This window comes from Pangasianodon hypophthalmus, chromosome 18 (assembly GCF_027358585.1).
Source record: "Pangasianodon hypophthalmus isolate fPanHyp1 chromosome 18, fPanHyp1.pri, whole genome shotgun sequence".
Lineage (NCBI taxonomy): Eukaryota > Metazoa > Chordata > Actinopteri > Siluriformes > Pangasiidae > Pangasianodon > Pangasianodon hypophthalmus.
Window position 1 is genome coordinate 1,900,468 of NC_069727.1, and position 27,494 is coordinate 1,927,961.

The 27,494-nt window shown below is 41.0% G+C and overlaps 1 protein-coding gene across 4 annotated transcripts; it reads right to left on the reverse strand.

Moving 5' to 3' along the window:
* On the reverse strand, positions 1 to 25,789 carry kdm7aa (lysine (K)-specific demethylase 7Aa). Of its 4 annotated transcripts, none has more exons than XM_053241722.1 (18): positions 25,642 to 25,789; positions 19,491 to 19,576; positions 19,251 to 19,368; positions 17,217 to 17,377; positions 15,262 to 15,403; positions 14,445 to 14,631; positions 14,151 to 14,313; positions 11,373 to 11,460; positions 11,119 to 11,225; positions 10,484 to 10,575; positions 10,119 to 10,214; positions 7,969 to 8,238; positions 7,629 to 7,753; positions 7,360 to 7,520; positions 6,326 to 6,399; positions 6,135 to 6,235; positions 5,454 to 5,698; positions 1 to 4,236 (listed from the first exon to the last, which is right to left on the reverse strand). In XM_053241722.1, the coding sequence occupies exons 1-18, from the start codon at positions 25,755 to 25,757 to the stop codon at positions 4,148 to 4,150; spliced, it is 2,421 nt and encodes an 806-aa protein (XP_053097697.1). In that variant the 5' UTR covers positions 25,758 to 25,789; the 3' UTR covers positions 1 to 4,147. The 4 variants fall into 4 exon arrangements, with proteins under 4 accessions (XP_053097697.1, XP_053097696.1, XP_053097695.1 ...); XM_053241721.1 differs by having other exon boundaries at positions 6,135 to 6,232; positions 7,629 to 7,756; XM_053241720.1 differs by having other exon boundaries at positions 7,629 to 7,756.
* Between the last annotated feature and the right edge of the window lie 1,705 nt (positions 25,790 to 27,494).

Genomic DNA, 27,494 nt, shown 5'->3' on the forward strand with positions numbered 1-27,494 from the left:
CCCCCCCTTCCTTCTTGGAAAAAAAAAAACCTTGGAAGAAAATAAATTTGAATAAGGTATGAGAGGGATGTATTAATGAGCCTTGATGTTCCTTCGTTCTCTCATAAAGCCCCAACAAATTGACAGAATTTTTGCAAGAAAAAAAATAATAAAATAAATAAAGTTACTGCAAATCTTTGCAGATTACCAAGTTGGACATAAAACCGTATTTTTTCCCCCCCGTTCCTTAACGCTGTTAAAATTAAACCTGCGCAGGAATCAATAATGTTTATTCGTTAGCACGTCGCTGTCATGGTAAATTTATATCCGAGCCCCAACACTTGTTTGTAACAGTTTATCTAATTTCCCACATAAATCTTTAAATCCATCATCAAAACAACAGCTAGCTAGACAAGGCTCATGCTAACTAACACTGAGTAGCTACAAGCCAAGAAAACAAATTCACAGAGAAGTTCTCATGTTGCTCTTTTCTACAGAAATAACTGGTACACATTCTAACCAATCACGTTCAAGAATTGAGAAATGTCCATTAGGTCACATTTTAGGTGAAAAAAACATGTCGTCTTTGTAATTTTGCTACAAATTTATACAGAATTATGATTTGCAAAACCAAAAGTGGGCATAATTTGTTTGTAATTGAATAACAATAGTCAATGTTATAATTTAAACACAGTTGAGCGAGATTTAACTGATACTGATAGCTGAATTTATGAAACGAGTTACGAAAATATTTTGTTTCTTCGTTTTGCAACGTTAAGTTCTTTTCGGTCACACATCAATATCACGACGTCATCCTGTAAATTGTGAGAAAGTTCAAATAAAATTAGGATAACTGCTAGCTATCTAGTTAACGAATTTAGCTAGCTAACTTTAAACCTAGCTAATATGAGCACCTGATAGCATCAGCTAGAAAACCTTGCTTGAAGAGTTTTTTTTTTTTTTTTTTTTAAACGTAACTACCCAAGTGACTGTCAGATTCAGTTCAATCAAAAAATCCAACAACCAGAAAGCACCAAAATGATTGGGAAACGCCCCCTAACGACAATTTAATGTTTGTAATTTTGCTACAAATTTCTTCCAGTGCATCCTCCCCACTAAATAACTCGGCCAAATTAACAGAAAATAAAACAGACTTCAGTGTTAAAGAATGGAAATACTCAATGGCTACAAATCTCGCCTGTTTAAATATATATTGGGAAAAAAAAAACAACCAATCATCAATCATCTAATCAAACACTGTACAATTATTGCTTTCAGCACCGTTTAAAAACTATCACACAGATTTATAAATTACCCTGAACTACACCGAGCATCGTTCTCATCACACCGACCCTCGGTGTTTACGCCACAGCCGAACAGGAAGAAGGTAGTGATCAACGTTAAAAGTAGAGAAATGAGACGCAATAATCAGATTATTTTACAGAAGAAAAAAAAAAAAACATATGAAAGCTGCCCAAGAAACATCACACACACTTCTGCTTCTGCTACAGGTTGAATGTGGAGGTAGGAGAGGGAAAGAGAAGCTGACTGCAATGTACACAATGTAGACTCAGAGCTCCGTGATTGGCTGAATGGATAACACACTCCGGCTGTGTTCCAATACCGTTTCCGACACGCCCTTGTTCACTTTAAGCACCGTTCCTTTCCTTTAAGCTTTCAGGAAAGAGGAGTTTTACGGTTTCTCAGTAACATAAGACGACAAGCTGCGTTACTGTTTTGTCTCATTAACTTCAAGAAAGAGCAAAAAAAAGAGAGAGAGAGAGAGAACGAGTGTTTATAGCTGCTATAAGGTAACTGAGAACGTTCAATGTAACGAAAAATGGATAAAACACTGATTTGTTGTTTTTCAGTACATTATAAATTGTAATTGATGGTAAGTTGCTGTGGTATAAGAGGAATAAAACACTTGGGGGCATGCTGTTATAGGAAAATAATCAACTTCAGAGTGGTAGCAGTAACTCCACTTCATCGCACAACGCCGTCTCTCAGTATTTTACATCCGGGAATCTCATTAGATGGTGGATGTTAAAAACAGGTGAAGATGTGTTAATGCTACAGAACTCATTAGTAATAAAGCTGCCAGATCATTACACACACACACACACACACACACACACACACACACACACACACACACACACACAGGTTTAACGCTCAGGTCGTTAAGGGTGTTAACGCACCTCGTGTACAGGGTTACTAGTGTTACGTCTATTGTTCAGATAAATGTTTTAGAAAGTAGTTACCTTCACACTGTTACATAAAAAGGTTACATTCGGAGCATTATTGCTAATTATTATTATTGTTATTATTATTATTTTTAATCAAAGTGGGCTTAAACACGATGATGAAAATTCCGTGTGAAACAGAAGACCAATCATACTGGAGGAAAGTGTGAAATGGTATTATTTTTCCGTTTAGGAAAACGTGCTACACTGAAAAGCAAACCCTTGACTGCATTGCTCTTACGTTGCTTTACGTCGTCAGTGAAAAACAATCAGCAGGGAGCCGCTTTTTAAAGAATGAAACACTGACGCTGGTCTGAAGTGAATGTAATTTCCTGTTTCACTGCATTTCACTTTCATCACTGCGTTGCAGTCGCGCTACACTGAAATGCAATCGCAGGACTGTCACTGGACTCAGGAGGCGTCGCCTTCCTTATAAAGCAACGCGATTTATAATTTCTTATCGGTTTCTTTGTTCCTACTTCACTGAACACTTAATCGTTAACATTTTCAGAATTGTTACTAAAATACCAAATTTGCACGGAAATATGATCTGTAAGAATTTGTTATAGGCGTGATTTGTTCGTAACTGACTGATAATGGCTGCTAGTTTACATGTTTTAATACAAACAGTTTGGTAAAATGTAACCGATACCCATAAAATGAAACAAGTTACTAAAATACGTTTATGTTTCTTCGTTTCTCAACGTTAACTCGGGAAAGCAAAAGTTCTCGTTTCGATCACGCATCAATATCGCAACGTAGGCTGAGAAATTTAATGAGAAAAATTCAAGAATGTCCGCTACGCAACCTTTTACGTGAAATAAACATTTCTCCTTTGTAATTTTGCTACAAGTTTGTCCAGAAATATGATTTGCAAAGACAAAAGTGGGCGTAATTTGTTATTGACTGTAATTGACTAATGATACTTGTTAGTTTTAATGTTATAAGTTAAAAACAGTTTAGCGAGACTTAACCGATACTGATAGCCAAATTTATGAAACGAGTTTCGATAATACGTTTATTTCTTCATTTTGCAACGTTAACTCGGGAAAAGTTCTCTTTTCGATCACACATCAATATCGCAATGTCAGCCTATAAATTGTGAGAAAGTTCAAAGAAAATTAAAACAACTGCTAGCTATCTAGTTAATTTAGCTAGCAAACATTTAACACCTAGCACCTGATAGGATCAGCTGGAAAACCTTTCTGGAAAAGTGTTTATTTTTATTTTTTAAACCTTAACTAAACAAGCGACTGTCACAGATTAAAGTTTCAATTCATAGACACTTCAGGGAACACTTAATCGTTGAGATTTTCAGAATTATTATTAAAACGTGTTAGTATGATTATAAATACTCACAGCTGGTACCCAGGAGCTTCCGTTGAGTTGAGTCGGGTTAACGTTTAGAAACTATGGGACGACTTTTTTTCAGATCTGACTGGAAGTTTAAAAAGAGATCAAATACAAAATAATGGATTTTGGTTTAATATTGTAATAACGCAAATATCACTTTCTGAAAAATCATGTTCTTGGGGCTCGAACCACGTTTCAAAGTGAGCAAGGGCGTGTTAGCAGTATTGATCCACTGCACTTGCAGAAGAAACAAACACAAAAAAAAAAACACTTCCATAAACATTTGGCTATTTCCGTCACAAATTTCCCTGCACTGCTGTTTTTTTTTTTTTGTTTTTTTTTTAAAATAAATTTTTTTATCTGTTAAATCATCACTTAATTTCCCAGAGCATGTGTGCCGTGAATTATCCGCCGTGCAGCATCAGCGTGCTAGTGCCATTCCTACATACCTTGGAGCTTAAACATGCAAGGTACGAGTTCTGTGTGTGTGTGTGTGTGTGTGTGTGTGTGTGTGTGTGTGTGTGTGTGTGTGTGTGTGTAGGTAGTGAGATGTGTGTGTCGCTGTCGTGTTATAACAGCAGTCGAGTGTGTGTGCTCATCTTCATCAGCTTGCCCAGCCTCTGCTTGGACGTCGCATTGCCTTTCTTCGGACGTTTTCCTGAAAAAAAATAAACCACCACAAATTCAATCCACAATTTAGATTAAAGTAACGGTAAGCGATATAGCAAAAATGACATCTTAACACTTAAAGGTGCAGTATGTAAATTTTTGACATGCTACAAGACACACAATCATCTAATTTCAAAGATTGATAATATTTTCATGCAATGGATCGTACTGTTTTTTTCAAATTCACGATTCTGTTCTACAGTTTTCTGGCCCGTAAATCAGATGAAGTAGATCCACCGACAGTCAGAACAAAGTTTTTAAACTCCACCCCTTTCCATAAAACGTAACTAGTAATTCATAAATAGTCTCCACAGAGAAAACTGGTACATTTTTGTGCAAGCTTATTGCTGTTTACCTCACAGCCACAGAGGGCTTTTAAACATTACACACCGCCGCTTTAATGAAAATATCGCTTGCTGTGAAGTGATTTTCTGTGATACTGTTTATAAACTATGCATTAACATGTTTATAATAATAGTATAATTATAGTGTGTAAAACCGCTGACACTGGAGACTCCTTCCATAAAATGTGAGATTATGCAAATCTTCCGCCGCACAAATGGAGCGGTTGCTATAGAAACGATAAAGTATCAGAACGAGTGCATTAATATAAACCTGTGATTTGAATTATTATCAAATCAACACCTTCTAACCAATCAGAATCCAGAATTCAACATCACACACACACACACACACACACATACACGCGCACACACACACACACACACACTCGCACACACACACTCGCACACACACACTCGCACACACACACTCGCACACACACACTCGCACACACATACATGCTCACTCACACATACACACACACATACACTCATTCACACACATACACTCACTCACACACATACACTCACTCACACATACACCTGCACATACACACTCTCTCCCACACACACCCACACACACACTCTCTCCCACACACACCCACACACACACTCTCTCCCACACACACCCACACACATACACTCACTCACACATACACGTGCACACACACACGTGCGTGCACACACACACACACACATACACACATACACGTGCGTGCACACACACACACACACACACACATACACGTGCGTGCACACACACACACACACACACACATACACGAGCGTGCACACACACACACACGTGCACACACACACACACTCTCTCTCCCTCACACACTTACACACACACTCTCTCCCTCACCTTTAGTGGCCTGGTTGCTGATGGGGCTGGAGTTGTGTGTGTGTCGTTTTGATGGATGGAGTGCAGGAGAGAGTGAACTGTCACTGTATAAACACTCCTCTACTGAACTCGTGTTACTGCTGACACACACTGCGCTGCTACTGCTACTGCTACTGCTGCTGCTGCTGCTACTGCTGCTGCTCCACCACATCTCCTGAGTCACAGCGCCTCCCTCTGGTACCCTGCTGGGGGAGGAAGGACGCTCCCTGTGCACACACCAGAGTATTTATTATTCACATTTCAGCTAAATGAACACAAAATACATATTTTGTATTGATGGTGAACGTCGGCGCGTTTTTCATGAAGAACGTCAGCGTGTGTTTGAAGGAGAACGCCGGTATGTTTTTCATGGAGAACGTTGGTGTTTGATGGTGAACGTCGGCGCGTTTTTGATGAAGAACGTCGGCGCGTTTTTGATGGAGAACGCCGGCGTGTGTTTGAAGGAGAACGTCGGCGCGTTTTTGATGGAGAACGTTGGTGTTTGATGGAGAACATCGGCGCGTTTTTGATGGAGAACGTCGGCGTTGTTTTGATGGAGAGCATTGGTGTTTGGGTTTAATGTTTGGTCTGGAATTGATGGTGAACCTGGGCATTTAATAGCAGGAATAGGAACATTACTGTGTGTGTGTGTGTGTGAAATACCTTTTGAGTGGTTTGTGATGTTGACTCCCTGAGTTTCTCATCTTAGGCATCTCACACTCCTCTTCATCCTCAGAGCTCCCTGAATCTGAACTGTCCTTCTGCTGAGAAAGAGAACGTGTTTTTTTCCCCCCATTTTAATAACTCAGAAGAAATTAGACGAGCCACTGGAAAGTCTTGTTTATGTAACTGACCTCCTCTTCATCTTCATCATCTTCCTCCTCTTCCTTCTGCAACCCTGAGAGGTTCGTCAGCTTTATCCTGAGTTCTGTTCACACAACAAGCCCAGTCAAAGCATGTCCAAAGCACACTGCCTGTTCTTTACATTTATTTACAGCTACTGTTGGAGAGTGTGCGATGGAGAACGTTGGTGTGCGATGGAGAACGTTGGTGTTTGAACATGAATGTTGCTGTTGGATGAAGAACGTTGATGTGTGATGGAGAACGGTGGTGTTCGATGGTGCTTGCTGTTGAATGCCAGTGTTTGAACGTGAATATTGTTGCTGGATGGAGAACATTGGTGTGCGATGGAGAATGTTGGTGTTGGATGGAGAACGGTGGTGTTGGATGGAGAATGTTGATATGCGATGGAGAACGGTGGTGTTGGACGGAGAATGCTGGGATGTTTAATGATGAATGTTGGTGTTGGATGGAGAACGGTGATATGCGATGGAGAACAGTGGTGTGCGATGGAGAATGTTGATATGCGATGGAGAACGGTGGTGTGCAATGGAGAATGTTGGGGTGTTTAATGATGAATGTTGGTGTTGGATGGAGAACGGTGATATGCGATGGAGAACAGTGGTGTGCGATGGAGAATGTTGATATGCGATGGAGAACGGTGGTGTGCGATGGAGAATGTTGATATGCGATGGAGAACGGTGGTGTGCAATGGAGAATGTTGGGGTGTTTAATGATGAATGTTGGTGTTGGATGGAGAACGGTGGTGTTGGATGGAGAACGGTGGTGTTGGATGGAGAATGGTGGTGTTTGTTGGTGCTTGCTGCTGAACGTCAGTGTTTGACAGTGAATGTTGGTGTCTGGTGATGAACACGAACTTCAGTGTTAGATGGTGGATGTTGGTGTTTAGTGGTTATTCAAAATACAAACACATTAAAAGTGTTAATACGAAGCCAAATAAACGGAACCTTCTGGAAAATCTTAATCTGGATAATGAGCTTCAGTCTTGATGAAGATGAGGTGGCATGAGGGGGCTAAAGTGACTCACCATGATGAGTGACCTGACCCACGCACTGTAACCCCGCCTCCACTTTCACTTTCTCTTGTTGGCATGACGATGGCTTTTCTGGTCTAACGTGGTGCTGTTGGCATGGCGATGTTTCGTCTCTCTCAGATTTCAGAGCTCTGTTCCCAAGACGCAGCCTCTCACTATGAGCACAACACACACACACACACACACACACACACACACACTATTATACATGTTATATAATGATATTAAGGATATAACCTAATGACTGGGTATTAAAACCGTACCACATGATTCTGCCGTTACACAGCACCAATCGCAGCGCGTTGTCATGGTTACCCTCAACGGTCACGGCAGATGTCTGGACAACTTTCTTAAACTTCCTGTTCACCTTGGAGCTCACGTGTGAGTCCTGCTGAGATAGGAAAGCGAAGAATTTAATGAAAATAAAGAGGAAGATAAAGAGAATGAAAGAACTCCAATAATAACCGACTTGATCGGAGTGAATTATCATGGAAAATTACTATTTTTTTTCCATTTTGTGTGTGTGTGTGTGTGTGTGTGTGTGTGTGTGTGTGTGTGTGTGTGTTCTGTAACGTATTTGTAACGTTTTGGACGTGATCTTACCTCCTCCAGAGGGCCGACCTCCAGCCTCTTCAGCACTTCCCGAGTGTGCAGCTCCAGGATGTCCAGGTTTGATCGGAGTTTGGGCTCGTGATGATGCTGATGCTGAAGATGAAGATGATGATGATGATGATGGTGGTGGTGGTGGTGATGACGATGATGGTCTCCGAGTCTTCGAGCGACTTGTCGCGCCTGGCGTCGCCTCTCGAGCGAGGAACGACCGGACGGGCTTTCTGCGCTTCCCTGAGATTTCACCGGTTTACTCGGATCTTCCTGTGAAGCGAAACAAATCTGATTTGAAATAATTATTAAAAAATAGATTCGATACCAGAATGCTCAAAGTATCAGTCTTAACTTACGATCATGTTAAATCACTTCTAACCTATAACTCCGCCTCCAAACTTTAGGACACGCCCCCTACCTGAGTGTGATGCTCAGCACCGGTTGCAACAAAGCCCTTAAGTTACGAAAACCCCTCAGTTATAAGGTTAAAGATGTCTATAGTGAAACATGAGCTACAAGAAAAATAAAAATACGGTTCCCTTAAGGAACCTTACGGCTGTCGTTAATTATTTCCCCTTAAGTGCTTAAGTGTTCCCTTAATTTCCATTATGCGTTGCTACAAAATCCTTAGTAACCATGTCACCCTAAAAAAGATTAAGTCTGCTGAACTCAAACACAACGGCTGATTTCGGGTTAACTGAAGAGGAGGAAGTACCGAGGCGCATTTTTTTTGATCGGAACGATACGCAATTATTGAGAAAATATCGGTTTGAATATCGGTTCAGTCAATCCTTCGTCTCACTGCGATACTGCAGCCTGACGTTGAGCACCAAACTCAACATCTGTTAAACTGTATCAAACCAAGCTCACTACTTTTTGATAATAATAATAATAATAATAATAATAATAAGTCCAGTCACGTAAATCTGTTTAGCTTGAATGTAACTCAGTTTTTTCCCCCTGAATCCTTTTTATGGCTGTTTATTTCTTTTCTTGAGCTCACAACTACATTGTCATATTTCTTCGTCATTTCTTCTACTGAGCGCTTGACAGCAAGATTTCTTGAGTTAATTTTTTCCGTTATCTTACGCCAGGCTTTCGTCTTGTGCGCGTGAGTGAGTGAGTGAGTGAGTGAGTGATGGGTTACAGTGGTCTTGGAGGGTGGGTTTTTTCTTTCTTCTTTTTTTCTTTTTGCATATTTTTCTAAAAGAACGGCTTTTTCGTCCTCGGTCCAGTTTGGTTTACGTTTCTTGTTTTCGATACTGTTAGTATTCTCCATAACTCAAACACTGTAGTACAGCTATATCGTTGTAGCAAAGGTTAAAATTAAACTTGTGTAAAAGTCAGTGGTCCGTAATGTTCGGTTTATTGTGGGGGATTTTGTAACTATAGCAACGGCTTCCGCATTGCCGAGCTTCACCAGAAACTATCGTGAAATGATTAATACAAACACTTAGGTAAGGGGGACAGTGAAGATGTCTGCTGCAACGCTCCTGAAGAAATCCCTTGCCTCAGGGATTTCTGGGATTTATTTTTCCCCCAAAAGTCTTGCCACCCCTCCACTTTTGTTTTTTTTTTTAGTACAAACTTTGTTATAGATGTTTATATTCTGACTTCTACATTATTGATTCAGTACAAAAACATTTTAGATTCCAAACATTAGTTTTCCAGCACAAAATGAAACGTTACAGAAAAATGTTTGTATGTCAGTAAAGAAAGCAGCAGATTCCATAAGAGACACTTTTCAGATAAAAACAGAATGAAGGCTGCTGGGTTTCGCTGCAGAAATAAGAAGCGAGTCGACAGTCAAAGTCTCCAGAAGAACTGTGGCTGCTTCTGCAAGATGCTCAGTAACACTTCCAGCTCATTTCCTTATAAAACTGCACACACTGCACCTCAGATACTGCTTTATTTTTTAAAAAGCAAAAGGCTGTCACATCAAATATTGATTTAGTTTCATTTATTACTGTTTACTGCTCTTTATAGTATTTTTTTTAATGTAGAAACATTTAATTTCATTATTTTTGAAGGCATCTTTGCTCTACAGCATTTCTTTGCACGTGCCTAAGACTTTTGCACAGAACTGCTGTGTGTGTGTATATATATATATATATGTAGTAGGAATGTGAGTTATCTCAGGTGTGCTGTACCTCCTGCACCTCCAGGTGACGGATCTCCCTGCTCAGCTCCTTGATCAGGAGACTCGGCCGGATGTGATCCGGAACCTCGCTGTTTGGTGCCGTTAACTAGAAACACACAGAGATCCAGAGGAAAGCTGGTTTACACACTCGGTGTGGGTTCAGCTGCTCTAACACACCTCGTTCAGGTTCTTCAGTGTTCTTCTAACACACCTCGGTCAGGTTCACGAGGTCAGGTGTTATAGAATAGAAAACCCTTCCTGTTTAATCCACTTATAATGCTCACAGAGCACAGACAGTAACCAAAACCTGCACATCTGTGCTAATTATAGATACAAACAAATATACAGAGGTATAAACGACACGAGGTGCTTTACCTCCCTCCTCAGCCACGTCTTCAGCGCAGAGATTAAAGCTTTCACTCCTTCTACCAGATACTCCTGAGGCTGACGCTGAGCCTCTCGCAGCTCTGCCCCCACACACACACACACACACACACACACACACACACACACACGTTACAACACAAACTGGGTTTTATAAGGCTGCGTTCACACTTGGCGTTTTTCTAAAAAAGCAATCCAAGCAATGCTCACACTGTAACCATAGCAACTCTCTTCAGTCTTAGCTAGTATCGGCTAACAAACTAGCCTATTATTTACTGCTACCTAAATCTTTGTTGTTCTCTGATGAAGGAGTGGGAAAGGATTGTAAAAAATAAATAAATTAATAATAATAATAATAAAAAAGTGGAAGTCACATCACGTATTCGTGAACGTCCCAAAAACAGACAAGTTGTTATTTGCAAAAGTTTTATATCTCCTCGTATTCGCTCACTAACAAGACTCATTTTTCACCAGCACTCCACGTCCTCCACGTGTGTTTTTCTCACGTGTCTCCTGAGCTGTGAGCTGATTGATCAGGAGGTTAAAAAGGTTTACTATTATTATTATTATTATTATTATTATTACTATTATTATTAGTAGTAGTCATCATTGTCTCCGTCTCTCACCTTTCAGCGTCTTCAGCAGGTTCTTGGCCACGTACCAGCTAATGGCCTCGAAATACGGAAACTTAAACAGATCTGGAGTTTTCAGTCTCCGCTCCATCTCATAACACCTGAACACAACAAACAGATCACACTCTTTATTTATTTATTTATTTTTCCCCTCTCAACAAACTTGTCTTGCACTGGAAGCAAAAAAAAAAGTCACTCAGGTCTTCATTCATTATTTAAATAGAATGAAATGAATTGTGGGAAATTACTTGAGCTGCATGCTGATGTTTAGGTTGTGTAAGAAGTTTCCTCCGAAGGCCATGCAGTCCTGAGAAGTGAGAACTGCGTGGATCCAACCTGCAGAGGGCAACACACACACGCACACACACACACACACACACACACACACACACACACACACACACACACACACACACAGAGAGATAAATCAACCCGCTCTGTTCCATTACCACCCTCGTCGACTTCCCCATATCACTCGGAAGTGTGTAACACTTGTGTCATTACAGCAATGCATTCTGGGTAAGTTGCATTCCTGACATCTAGAGCAATGTTGATCTAACGATCATCACTCAAACAGATAAACTAGAGAACGAGCGCTTAATATGGCCAAAAAACGTGCGGACGTCAACCTTAAAGTATGAGCTACGATCCTTCAGAGACACGCAGCAGACCGAGATGTTAAAACGTGTGCTGAGGCTCCGAGTCAGACGCGAGGGAGGGAGGTTTATTGTGACAGAAACCAGAGTCACCTTTTCCTGGGAGCTTATCAGGTCTTGAAGTTATTTTCGTCTTGTTGTCTGTGCTTTACTCTTTTTCTTTTTTTTAAAAAAAAAAAACACTCAGCTTGTTATTTCCAACTGGAGATTAAATAATAATAATAATAATAATAATAAGGAGCTGAAATTGGAGAACAAAAATAAATGTAAAGATTTACACACAGTCAGAAACATCAGCGTATCGAACAGTACAATAAATAAATAAATAAATAAACTGCGTAATAAAGTTAATAAAGCTTTTCATCATAAAATTGAGCTTACCCTAGATGAAGTGTAATAAACATTTAAACTTCTCTGAAAAATGAACTTCCTATTAATGCTTAAGCAATATCACACGAACAAGATGCTGTTCTACTGAATTTCAGATCCTCAGTAAGACTGCGAGTGTGACGTTGCTTTAGTACAAAAGCTCCAGAAGCAAGAAATGAATATCGACTGACTGACATTTCAGACAAAATATGGCCAAATATTTAGTTTATTTTTTGCTCTGTGAGCAAAAATAGCTCCCAGAGAAGCCACAGCTGGACAGAGTAGGGCCTTTCGCACCGCTTTAGTTCCAGAGCTAAATTTACAGGACTAAAGTACTGGGAGATTTTGCGTGAACTATTTCCCAGTACCGTTTAACGGGTTGCATTCGCACTGACAGCGGGCACTAGGAAGTGACGTAAGCCGGTCGACAGTGACGTCGTTTGTGCGCGGCGTTCAACAACGGAAACAAAGAAGAACGACGTAAACAACCGGAGGATGGAGGACGCTGTGATCGGAGCTGTGTTTCTGTTGTGTCTCGCGTCCATCTATCGCTGTTCTCCATACTTGTGGAATAAGTCGACACTACAGTATGTTTACACGGCGTTTTAAATCATGGCGGGTGAGGGCGTTTTCGTACGCGTTTGGCCAATCAACGTCTACTTACGTCACAGATAGTACCAGTTGTGCTGGTTAGACCCTGCTCCGGAGTAGGAGCTAATTTGTTTCTCGAAAAAGGCAGTCGGTACTAAAATCACACCCAGTTCATGAGGGTAGTTCCACAATTAGTTCAGGTACTATGAAAAGGTTCCCGCGGTGCGAAAGGCCCTAGTGTTGCGTGTTGCCATGGTAACACACAGACTGACTGACAGCTCGTAGTAAGTGTAGTAACGGTTTCAGCGTAACGACCTATCGCTAGAACTCAAACACAGACGGGCGAGTGATAAACAGTGAAATGGAACTAATTACCTTATAATTTATTTTATAATGATAGAATTTAATACCGAAATATTTACTACTTTTGTTCAGCTACAGCAAAACACACCCTTAGTGTTACATCTATTAATACAAAAATTATATTTACGATGGTTTTAGCTAGCTGCGATGGGAGATAAGCGGCACAGAGAATAGATGGATGGATGGAAAATTTATTCAGCTTTATGTGACAGGACCAGAGAGGGTGGATTAGCACCACCTGGAGTCGGCAAGTCGCATCAACTTCCTGGAACTAATTAAATACCACATGTGAATATCTGAATCTTTCTATTATTATTATTTTTTTTCCCCTCAATTACTTGTCAAAGCTAGTGACAATGTTGACACTTGTGAATCTCTCTGCTCTCTATTTTTAGTGTCACTTTCCCCATCACCCTTGCTTTAAAGCTAAAATATCTAGGTGATTATTCATTATTATTTTTATTTATTACTATTATTTGAACTTGTCTATAATGTCACATTGAGCAAAAGTCTGTGTTGACCTCCCTTGCCTCTAACCGGTGTTGTGGTTAACTGCTAAACAGAATCTGAAGGAGATGTTTTTGTTTTTTGTTTTTTTTTTTCATTTCCTGTGTAGCTGTGTTTTGTCTTGTTTTGTGTGTCTGAAAATCTAAAAATACCTCAATAAATGTAATATTTAAAAATAATAATAATAAAAAAAAACTTCCTGGAAGCAAGCCCAGTGGTAGAAAGTAGGCGGAGTTTAAGCCTGAGCTCTGATCATTCCAGAGGAATTTCAAAGTAAATTAAAAAAAAAAACAAAAGACTTTATTTTAACTTTATTTTTTTTGACACAGTTATGATAGTAGACCAGCTAGCATGACTCGTTTGCCTGTATATGGATGTAGAAAACATCAGAGAAGATGGACATGACGTATATCAGTATAGTGTATCGGTGTAGGCGTGTAGCACTTTCACATTTCCTTACAGAGATTCGTCGTTATAGCGATAAACCGTCTCACTCCTGCGGAAGATGGTTAATAATCATGTGATTATGTGAAGTCTGACCTGTAGGGAGCAGCACGGTGGTGCCCTGCTTCACTACGCACTTGTAGCACTTTTCCACTTTCTCTCCGAAGAACACTTCGCTCTGATTGGCCGACGAGCTCCACGACTCGTACAGTGCGAGGTTGGTCTTGGTCGGCTCGATCAGGTAGAAAACCTTCTCTCCCTGTACAAGGCCAAACAGCACACAGTGCATTATGGGTATTCTGTACGACACTCTTCTTCATTACGAAATTATGAAATAGGGCTCTCTGTAGTGGAACAGGGGGTTGGGGGTTGGGGGTTAGTGTGCGTTACCCAGAGGACGTGGTACCACACGGAGGTTCCTCCGAAGTCGATGTGGAAGTCGGTGTAGCTGTTCTTCACCCCCATCAGGCAGTACTTCTGCACGAACGGCTTGGGAAAGATGGAGTCATCCGGCCAGTACCTCTCCACCCACGACATCTCACGGGCGATTTTCGGCACCTCCACCAGCTCAGCCATCCTACACACACACACACACACACACACACACACACACACACACACACACACACAGACACACATTACATTTTAAACCACTCCTGGATTCAACTTGTGTACAAAACTGATTTAGGGGGCGGAGCTACATCTCATCTCATTTTACATTAGACATCGCTAATAATCGCAGCTTTGAGCCAATCACGTTCGATCTTACAGGATGTAAAAATTGTCACCTACAACCTACCGACGTTTAGCCATTCAGCTAGTTAGTGTTTTACGATACATTAGTTGTCATGGTAACGCTACACTTTCACAGGATGCTGATAGAATTTATAACTATGGCACAAAAATCACTAAAGGTTTCTAACGTTTCTGAGCAACTGCAACTGATTTGGGGGGCGGAGCTACGCATGAGCGCAGTTAGTGATGTCACTAAATAAGCGCCGCAGCTTCGCGTGTCAGGCGTGAACAGTGGTTGTCATGGTAACACTAAATAACTGTTAAATAAAGCAGTGTGAAAATGTGAGGATGTTATTTGAGACTTGGTGAAGGTGTACAGAGGATTGCACAGAGATGACATAACTGCTATATAGTTAAAGAGCAAGTGTGTGTGTGTGTGTGTGTGTGTGTGTGTGTGTGTGTGTGTGTGTACTTGGTATCGGAGAACTCCAGGCTGATGAGGTTGAGCACTTTGGGACGTTCAGGTTGGTAATAATACTTCACAAACTCCCTCAGCTTCATCTTGCTGTCCGCTTGCCTGGCCACGTCGATCACGTCGATCACTTTATCTCCACCTGCGTACAGAGAATTATTCCGCGGAATTATTTTCTTCAGCGAGTCCAAATCCATTAAAAAATAATCCCTAATAGACACGGTATATCAGCAGCAAGACGCAACACCACTGTCTGGATCTGTTTAGTGCTGCATTCGACTCTCCGAGTTTGCAATTATGTCATTTTCTACCTCAAGCTAAAAAAAAAATAGATATAAAAAAAAAACAAAAAAAAAAAACCCATGGACGCCTCCATGTTCGTCTCAAATACTTGTATATATAGTATAACTTATTTAAACCTGCAATAGTCGATTTTTTTTATTCCTTATTTGTACAAAATTACCTGGAAGACGTGTAGAACATGATTAAAACAACAACGACAACAACAACAATGCATTAAGTTGTAGCCTTAGTGGCACAAATGACAAAACTGTATTAAGTTGCTGAGGGAAAAATTTGGAAAATGGAGTTTCGGTCCGGAAAACTTTTTGTTTGTGCTTGGATGCGCCTCCTGTCCTCATTTTCACAGACACTACACTCTACGGGCCAAAGATCCTAGAGGCGGAGCTTCGTGAACATGGGCTACTGTGTTACTATTTTGATTTGACGTCACTTGCTGAACCCGAGGTTGAGGAGACCATCCCAACATCCCGAGTAGGAAATCCGAGCTGAGGGGACGTTTTTTCCCCCTTGTTTTCTCCTAGTCGGTTGGAAATGACAAGTTAAGACGTTTAGTCGAATGCAGTATGAACCCGATGTGGGCGTGGCCTAAACCGGACTTCATGTGAAAACCGGGATGAATTTCCTGGTTCCACAATTGCACTATTTGTCCATGTAGTACAGAGTTATAGAGGGAATGATTTATAATCGCACTATCGGGTGTCACCCAGATGAGGATGGTTCCCTTTTGAGTCTGGTTCCTCTCAAGGTTTCTTCTTCATATCGTCTCAGGGAGTTTTTCCTAACCATCGTCACTACTGGCTCGCTCGTTAGGGATAAATTCACTTATTTACAATACATTTTGGTTTAATTTAATTTGAATGTATTTATTTCTGTAAAGCTGCTATGTGACAATGTGCATTGTTAAAAGCGCTATACAACTACATGGTGTGTGAATTCTGACTCTGACGGTTCCTCAGCATCATCTACATCACTCTAGTTCATAATCAGCCTCAACTAGATGTGTTTTTAAATCCTGCTTACAGTTTAAAAAAAAAAAACACCAAATTTAGCTTTTCTTTATCTCAGAATATAAACAAACTAGAAGCCTAATTTAAACCATCAACACCCTGACCAGTTACTAAGTGTGTGTGTGAGTGAGTGAGTGAGTGAGTGAGAGAGAGAGAGAGAGAGAGAGAGAGAAGGAACAGAGGTAAACGAGAGTAGAGTGTCTTGTCTATTCAGTCTACTCAAGAGTGCAAACTGATCTGTGCTTAGTGAGCTCACACACACACACACACACACACACACACACACACACACACACACACACGTGCACATAGAGCACCTGTTCCCATTAATGTGAGCCTGTGGTTTGGAGCTGATGTGTGTGTGTGTGTGTGTGTGTGTGTGTGTCTGTAAATGAAGCTCTCTAACAGATTGGGGGTCTGTAACTAGGGAGACAGACAACACAGCTGCAGGAGCTCAATACACACACACACACACACACTCCAGAGACAAGACACCTGATTCCCCCATGGGGTCCCACATGATCTCACTCACATGATAAAGCCGTGTGTCTGCCGTCCTCTTAATGTCCCTGAACTCTTTTAAAAGGAAAGTCTAAAACACACACACACACACACACACACACACACACACACACACACACGTACCGACGTAGTGCTGGACGTCTCTGACGGAGAAGGACGGTGGGGGCAGTCTGAGCCCCAGACCCTCCATGTCCTGCACTATGATGGGGTAATCGAACCCCTCGGTCTCCAGGTAATGCCGTGTCACATGACTTCCCTGCATCCGCACCACGATCTCATCAGCACTGCGTGGGGACAGGGACAACAAGCAATTACAGCTTTATACCACACACACACACACACACACACACACACACACACACACACACACTCTAACCAACATACACAGACCAGTACGTGTCTACTAACACGCATTCACACCATTAGCAAGCAACCTCCGCACAGTTAACACACATCCAACACACATGCACAGAACCAAACCACCTGTAATCCATGCAATGCCACCAACACACATGTGATCAACAGGCATAAACACACACCTCCAACCAGCACATGCAAACACCCACCCAACAACCACACCTGTAACTAACATGCTGGTAAACATGCTTCCAACCAACACACACACCATCACCATGTACACAGGTATCTAATCAGCCAATCACGTGGCAGCAGCACAATGTATAAACTCATGCAGATACAGTTAATATAGAGCTTCAGTTAATGTTCACATCAAACATCAGAATGAAGAAAAGTCTGATCTCTGGGACTGTAACTGTGGCGTGGATGATGGTGCCAGATGGGCTGGTTTGAGTATTTCAGAAACTGCTGGTCTCCTGGGATTTTCACACACGACAGTCTCTAGAGTTTATACAGAATGGTGCGGAAACAAAACACTAAGTGAGCGACAGTTCTGTGGGAGGAAACACCTTGTTGATAAGAGACATCAGAGGGAAATGGCCAGACTGGTTCAAGCTGCCAGGAAGGATATAGTAACTCATATAATCACTCTTTACAACCGTGGTCAGCAGAAAAGCATCTCAGCCCACAAGACCACATCAGGTTCCTCTCCTGTCAGCCAAGAACAGGAATCTGAGGCTATCATGGGCACGAACTCACCCAAACTAGACATGCTGAAGATTAGATAAAGACCAGGTGATTAAATTCTTTTTTTTTTTTTTTTTCTTTTTAAATAAATGTTCAGCTGTCAAGTTTGGGTGAGTTTTGGGTGAGATTCCTGTTCTTGGCTGACAGGAGAGGAACCTGATGTGGTCTTCTGCTGTTGTAGCTCAAGGTTCGATGTGTTGTGCATGTTGAGATGCTTTTCTGCTGACCACGGTTGTAAAGAGTGATTATATGAGTTACTATTTCCTTCCTGGCAGCTTGAACCAGTCTAGCCATTCTCCTCTGACCCTCTCTTATCAACAAGGTGTTTCCTCCCACAGAGCTGTCGCTCACTCAGTGTTTTGTTTCCGCACCATTCTGTATAAACTCTAGAGACTGTTGTGTGTGAAATTCCCTGAAGATCAGCAGTTTCTGAAAAACTCAAACCAGCCCATCTGGCACCATCATCCACGCCACAGTTACAGTCCCAGAGATCAGACTTTTCTTCATTCTGATGTTTGATGTGAACATTAACTGAAGCTCTATATTAACTCTATCTGCATGAGTTTATACATTGTGCTGCTGCCACGTGATTGGCTGATTAGATACCTGTGTAAATGAGCAGGTGAACAGGTGTTCCTAATAAAGTGGATGGAGAGTGTATCTAAAACTGCATATAACTAACAGACATGTAAACACTCACCCAACCAATACACACGTAACAGACACAAATATAACCGACACGCAAATAAACATGTAACCAACAGACGCGCAACCGACAGACGTGTAACTGACACACACATAAAAACACACCGAACCAACACACGTGCAACCAACACGTCTGTAAACACCCACCGAACCATCACACGTGCAACCAACACACACAAACACACATCCACCCAACACACGTGTACACGCACTCAACATCCAACAAACCTGCAGGCAACCTGAACACAAACCTCCAGTATGCGTGTATACAATCATCACACGTCTAACCAACACACACACACACACACACACACAGTGTTATGAAGTGTTTATTACAGGTGTTATTACCTGGGGAAGCTCCTGGCCTGCAGCTGCTGGATGAAGACGGCTGTTCCAGCCTGAACCGGCCGCCTCCCATCATCCTCCTCTGTGTAATCGTGTCTGTGCCAGTTATTCCTCTTCTTCACTGAGATACACACAGATAATAGCGTTTACACTACTGCTGGGGAAACACACGCACACACACGCACACACACGCGCGCACACGCGCGCACACGCGCGCACACACACACACACACACACACTTACTGAGGGAGGGTCCGTGGATGGGATGACAGTTAGGACAGTGATAGACGTCGATATCAGCAGCATGATGCTCCTCCACCTGCACACAACTACAACACACACACACACACACACACACACACACACACACACACACACACACACACACGATTGTAAGTTACATTCCAGAGCTGCTTAAGGCAGAACATCTCATGATTTTGTTTTGTTCTGACAGGATTTACTGAAGCTCACATTCCTGTAGTGCACACACACACACACACACACAAAAACAAAAACTAAACACACCTCCTGAAAAGAGCAAGAACTCGTCCCACCAGCTGCAAGTGTAAAAATAACAAACACATCGAACACCTCTTTCATTTATTCCTTCAGGAAACAAATCCAACTCATTTTCCAAAAAAAAAAAAAAATTTAAAAAATGAAAAACGAAAACGACAAATAAATAAATAAGGAAAACTGATCCTAACCACTTTTAAAATAAGATAATAAATTAAATATAATTTACTCTGTTAAATTTAATAAATAAAATCAAGAATCCAAATCAAACAATTAATTAATTGATATGGTAATAAATCAAAACTGTTTTTCAAACAAACAAATATGTTTAAAAAAAAACAAAAAAAAAACAAAACCAACCACAAAAATTGAAACCAGTCTATAAACCAACCAATAAACAATTCAGGAAATCAGTCCAAACTGTAAACAAAAGGAAACCGGCCATGCTTTCTTCTCTTTCTACTAAAACCTGCGTGCAGTACACAGTGTGCCGTACGCGGCGTGCTTCGCGCCGTACGCGGCGTGCTTCGTGCCGTACGCGGCGTGCAATGACAGCGTTCAGGTGTTTCAGCCACACCCACTGCTAACAGGTGAATAAAATCCAGCACACAGCCATGCGGTTCTCAGACACACACAGTGGCAGTAGAACGGGTCGCACTGAAGAGCTCAGTGACATTAAACATGGCAGGGCCTCCTTTACCAGGAGTCAGGTGGTGAATTTTCTGCCCCGCTAGATCTGCCCCAGTCAGCTGTGAGGGCTATTAGTGTGAAATGGAAGCATTTAGGAGGAACAGCGGCTCAGATACAAAGAGGTAGACGACGCAAACTCAGAGAGCGAGGCTGCCGAGTGCTGAAGCGCGTAGAGCGTAAATCCCCTTCTGCATCACTCACTACAGAGCTTTAAACTGCCTCCGGAAGCAACATCAGCACAGGGAATGTGCATCAAGAGCTTCATGAAATGGGTTTCATGGCCAAGCAGCTGCACACAAGCCTGAGATCACTGTGTGTGCAATGCCAAGCGTGGGCTGGAGCGGTGTAAAGCACCGACACTGGACTCTGGAGCAGGGGAAATGCGTTCTCTGGAGTGATCCATCACGCTTCGCTCTCCAGCAGGCTGATGGACGAGTCTGGGTTTGGTTCGGATGCCAGGAGAACGTTACATACTGGAACACAGAGTGCCAACAGTAAAGAGTGGTGGAGGAGGAGGGATAATGGTCTGGGGCTGATAATGGTCTGGGGCTGATTTTCAGGGTTTTAGTTCCAGTGAAGAGTAACACTAGGGCCTTTTGCACCACAGGAACCTTTTCATAGTACCTGAACTAATTGTGGAACTACCCACTTTTTGGCATTTTCGCACCTCAGGAACTGGGTGTGATTTTAGTACCGACTGCCTTTTTCGAGAACCAAATGAGCTCCTACTCCGGAGCAGGGTCTAACCAGCACAACTGGTACTATCCGTGACGTAAGTAGACGTTGATTGGCCAAACGCGTACGAAAACGCCCTCACCCGCCATGATTTAAAACGCTGTGTAAACATACTGTAGTGTGGGGTGCAGCGATAGATGGACACGAGACACAACAGAAACACAGCTCCGATCACAGCGTCCTCCATCCTCCGGTTGTTTACGTTGTTCTTCTTTGTTTCCGTTGTTGAACGCGGCGCACAAATGACCTCGCTGTCGACCGGCTTACGTCACTTCCTAGTGCCCGCTGTCAGTGCGAATGCAGCCCTTTAAACGGTGCTGGGAAATAGTTCACGCAAAATCACCCAGTACTTTAGTCCTGTAAATTTACTTCTGGAACTAAAGCGGTGCGAAAGACCCTGTTATTGTTAATGTTAGTGTTGATGTTGATGTTGAAGCTGCAGCATACAAAGACATTTTGGACGATTTTGAGTTTGTTGTGGAGGAACTCCAGCGTCCTGCTCAGAGCCCCGACCTCAACCCCAGTCAACACCTCTGGGATGAACTGGAACGTTGACCGCGAGCCAGAACTCCTCGTCTAACATCAGTGCCTGATCTCACTAACGCTCGTGTGTCTGAGTACTAATCCCCACAGACACGCGCCAAACTGTTGGGTTTTGGAATGAGATGATGGTGTATATGAGAGAGAGAGAGAGAGAGAGAGAGAGAGAGAGAGAGAGAGAGAGAGAGAGAAACTCTGTTATCAGACATCAGAAATATTCACATTACTGACATGTGACACAAACACACTGATGAAGCGCAGAGTCCATCACGGCTCTTACAGAATCACGCTTCTTCTCTGTCTGGGAAACCGGAAGCTCTGAGTTTATGCAACACTGACAGCTGACATTTTATCATTTCACTGAAATCTGATTAAAATTAGAAAACAACAGACGGAAAGAGGAACGAAAAACTCTCTGAATAACGAAACACTGACTCACTAATTTATTTCCCAAAATATAACCGTCTGTAATTTCACTGAACAAAATAATAACAACCTGCCTGTCTGTCTGTCTGTCTGTCCATCTCTCCATCCCTCCGTACAGCTCCCCGTCTGTCTGACCATCCATCCATCTGTCTACCTGCCTCTCTACCCATCTGTCCATCTATCTATCTCCCTGTCTATCTGACATCCATCCATCTCTCTTTCTGTCTTTTAATCCATCTGTCTACCTGCCTCTCTACCCATCTGTCCATCTATCTATCTCCCTGTCTGTCTGACATCCATCCATCACTCTCTGTCCATCCCTTTATCTAGCCTTCTACCTGCCTCTCTATCTATCCATCCCTTATTTATAACTCTCTATCTATCTATCCCTTATTTATCAAATCAGTCTATCTATCTGACATCCATCCATCCCTCTCTGTATATTCCTTTATCTATCCTTCTACCTGCCTCTCTATCTATCCATCCCTTATTTATAACTATCTATTTATCTATCTATCTATCTATCTCCCTATCTGCCTGACATCCATCCATCACTCTCTGTCTATCCCTTTATCTAGCCTTCTACTCGCCTCTCTATCCATCATTCCCTTATTTATCAAATCAGTCTATCTATCTGACATCCATCCATCATTGTCTGTCTATCCCTTTATCTATCTGTCGACCCACCTCTCTATCCATCAATTCCTTATTTATCAAATCAGTCCATCTATCTGTCCATCTGTTTATCTATCTATCTATCTATCTATCTATCTATCAATCAATCTGTCCACCTGTCTACACACCTGTCTCTCTGACCAGCTGTCTGTCCATCTGTTTATCTATAGTCGCTCTATCTACCTGTCTCTATACGTCATCAGTTCATATATTTATCTGTTTGTCTGTTATCAGTCCGTATGTCTATCGAATCTATCAATCCGTCCATACATCCATCTGTCTGACCATCTATTCATCCATCCACCCACCTCAATGTCTATCCCTTTATCCATCAATTAATCCAACTCTCTCTCAGTCTATACTTCAGGCTGCCATCTTTCTATCAGTCCATTTATCTTTCTGTCTCTATACATCATCAGTTCATATATCTGCCTGTCCATCTGTCCGTCTACTTGTCTGTTTAACCGTTTAAACTCTCTGTCTATCCCCTTATTCATCTGTCTGTCTATCCCTTTATTCATCTCTCTGTCTATCCCCTTATCTACCTGTCTGTCTATCCCCTTATCTGCCTATCTGTCTATCCCTTTATTCATCTCTGTCTGTCTATCCCTTTATTCATCTCTCTGTCTATCCCTTTATTCATCTCTGTCTGTCTATCCCTTTATTCATCTCTCTGTCTATCCCTTTACTCATCTCTGTCTGTCTATCCCTTTATTCATCTCTCTGTCTATCCCTTTACTCATCTCTATCTGTCTATCCCTTTATTCATCTGTCTATCTATCCCCTTATCTACCTATCTGTCTATCCCTTTACTCATCTCTGTCTGTCTATCCCTTTATACATCTCTCTGTCTATCCCTTTACTCATCTCTGTCTGTCTATCCCTTTATTCATCTCTCTGTCTATCCCCTTATTCATCTCTGTCTGTCTATCCCTTTATTCATCTGTCTGTCTACCCCTTTATTCATCTCTGTCTGTCTATCCCTTTACTCATCTGTCTGTCTATCCCCTTATTCATCTGTCTGTCTACCCCTTTATTCATCTCTGTCTGTCTATCCCCTTATCTACCTATCTGTCTATCCCTTTATTCATCTGTCTATCTATCCCCTTATCTACCTATCTGTCTATCCCTTTATTCATCTGTCTCTCTGTCCTCTTATTCATCTGTCTTTCTATCTATCCCCCATCTGCCTGTCTGTCTATCCCCTTATCTACCTATCTGTCTATCCCTTTATTCATCTGTCTATCTATCCCCTCATCTGCCTATCTGTCTATCCCTTTATTCATCTGTCTGTCTATCCCCTTATCTACCTATCTGTCTATCCCTTTATTCATCTGTCTATCTATCCCCTTATCTGCCTATCTGTCTATCCCTTTATTCATCTGTCTCTCTGTCCTCTTATTCATCTGTCTTTCTATCTATCCCCCATCTGCCTGTCTGTCTATCCCCTTATCTACCTATCTGTCTATCCCTTTATTCATCTGTCTATCTATCCCCTCATCTGCCTATCTGTCTATCCCTTTATTCATCTGTCTGTCTATCCCCTTATCTACCTATCTGTCTATCCCTTTATTCATCTGTCTATCTATCCCCTTATCTGCCTATCTGTCTATCCCTTTATTCATCTGTCTCTCTGTCCTCTTATTCATCTGTCTTTCTATCTATCCCCCATCTGCCTGTCTGTCTATCCCCTTATTCATCTGTCATCTGTCTATCCCCTTATTCATCTGTCTGCCTGTCTGTCTATCCATCCCCTTATCTGTCTATCCATCCCCTTATCCGTCCATCTGTCTCCTTATCTGTCTATCTATCCCCCTATCTATCTATCTGTCTGTTTATCTATCTCCTTATTCATCTGGCTGTCTACCCACCTCTACCTATTAGCTATGATTTAGTCCATGGATCTAGATATTAATCTGTCTAGCCATCTATTCATTAGACAGAGCAGTCAGTGTGTCTCTCTCTCTCTCTCTCTCTGTCTCCCCCCCCCCCCCCGTGTTAAGTGTTTTTATCTGTCTAACACACACTAATGCACTCTCATGTCACTGTTCCTGTCCAGTGATGATTAAACTATTTATCTGTTATATTTTTCTGTGCACATGAACACAGCGTGAAGAAAGCAGAACTGTTTATTACAGATATCACTCTCTCTCTCTCTCTCTCTCTCTCTCTCTCACACACACACACACACACACACACATACACACACACACACACAGTCACTCTCTCTCTCTCTCTCTCTCACACACACACACACACACACACACACACACACACACAGTCACTCTCTCTCTCTCTCTCTCTCACACACACACACACACACAATAACACTGTAAACATTTCTGAGCAGAAGGTTTGTAGTTAAACAGGACGACTGAACAAAGAAACGTTCATACACTGCACTTTTTATATTATTATATATTATTATTATTCACCTCTAAAACATCCTCACAGCTTATTTCTGTTTATTTTTAATAGAAATATGAACATGTGATGTCTCTATTATTACCAAGCAACCCAATACACATTAAACAATAAACTCCAAGGAAGTGCTGGCTAACTAAACCTGACTTAACATAAATACCTTCTGTAACGTATAAAATAGCACTAAAGCCAAAAATATATTATTTTATATAGACATTATTTATTCTCAGTCAAAAACTCTAACATAAAGCAATCAGCCAGCTAGCACTGTAGCTAATTAGCTCCCTTGCTAGCTCGCGTTGTGATTAACGCCTGTATTTCTAATAAGGCGATAATTTCTCGTTCACAACCGATTATATTTCGTTTAATAATGTATAAATATCCATACCTTCCATGAAACCAGTCCTTACAAATGTCACATTCGATCATAAAGCGATTGAGATCATAAGGCTGCCGGCACACACAGTACAGCGGGGCAGCCGCCATCTTGCCTGCTCTCCTCATCCGAGGGCGAAGTTTAAATGTCGACGGAAATAGCCGAAGGTGGGGATTTAACAGCGACGGAAATTCCCGAATTGGGTTCAACTGTGACGGGAATCACGTACAGAATGGACGGAAAATGACGAAGCGTCGACGGAAATAGACGATGATGGCCATTTTAAATCGACGGAAATGGCCGAAAGTGGGAATTTAAATGGCCGAAAAGAACCGAGGATAGATTTAACAAAGTAAAAGCTCAAATCAATGCATTACTACCGAGCTTGTGGTCAAATATAAGAGGTGTTGTACTGTGAAATTAAATTAAAAAATTTATCTATATCTATTTAATTTATCTATATCTATCTATATATGTACATATATATATATGGGGTTATATTTTATTTGCATATTTTGCATATTGAAAGTAAAAGTGTGCTGTGCACCAAATCATTATTTAATGTAAAAAACAAACAAACAAACAAACAAACAAAAAAACCACATTATGGTCTTCAAAACGTTAACTGTAACAGGATAATTATTTGGGCAGCAAACCAGGACAGCAGGACAGAAATTTGTTGATATGTTAATATGAATTTGTTAATATGAATTTTCTATTTTCTATATTTTATTTTAAACTGGTAAATCTAATGTACTTTTTAGGCTCTTGATCCTTTTTTCTGAAATATGTTGCAACCAAAATACATTTTTTTGTGCGTATGATTATTTGGTTAAATTGAATTAATCAGTTAAAGTGAGATTTAAAGCTTTGCATAAACTACAAATTTAAAACATAACCTACAATTTTACAGTTAAAGCATAAAAAAATACACTAATATATTCAAATTAATATACGATGAGTCTATGTGATTTATAAGTCTTACTGAGCAGTAATAAAACTGCAACCACACTTGTACTGTTTAATGAATAAATAATAATAAATAACTGCAGATGGAGAGATTAGGAATATACTACAACTGTAAATACACAAAATATCAATCTTCTCTGGTTGAGTGTAAAAGTTTTCATTTAGAAATGGATTCAGAAATCTTTGGCTGTAACATTTATTTTTTTTTAAATGTCTAATCTAATGCTATTGTATTTAAATAATTATGAATATTAATGGTCATGAATCCATTTGAAATCCATGCAGGTTAGCTGTAGTGTCTTATTTCTCCACTAGGAGGTGATATAAGACAATAAAAAACAAAACCATGAGCAGGGATTTTTCCTCTCATGCTGATTGGAGGGCCGGAGGTCAGATATGAAGCTTGCTGGATAAAGGAAGCCTGCGTTCATTAATAAGCGAGCGTACTGGGTGTTTACGTGGTGTGTTCATCATGATCATTCGTTCATCATCAGTATACTGAAAATGATAAACAAAAAAGATTAAAAATAGGATTTTGGTAGCAGAAATCATTTCAAATTAAGTGCCTAAAATTCCGATTAAAAATTTTACACAGATTTTATCACAGATTTCAGCCAAAAGCAGTCAAAAACGTCTCAAACGTCTAAACAGTGAATAAGATCTACAATTTCAGGATGAAGCATAGGAAATTCATATATACAAAATTCAAATCCTAGACTTAAAAGTGGTTTAAATAAATGATTTTTAATATTTAGGGAAATATAATCAGCTAACTTTGTTTAGAAAACATCACAAACCAAGTGGGATGAAAAAACCCACCTCTACTCTGAGTTTAACCCCAGCACTCTGCCTTCTCTTTAGCTTTTAAATCCCATCTGGTCTGTATAAGTGGCATA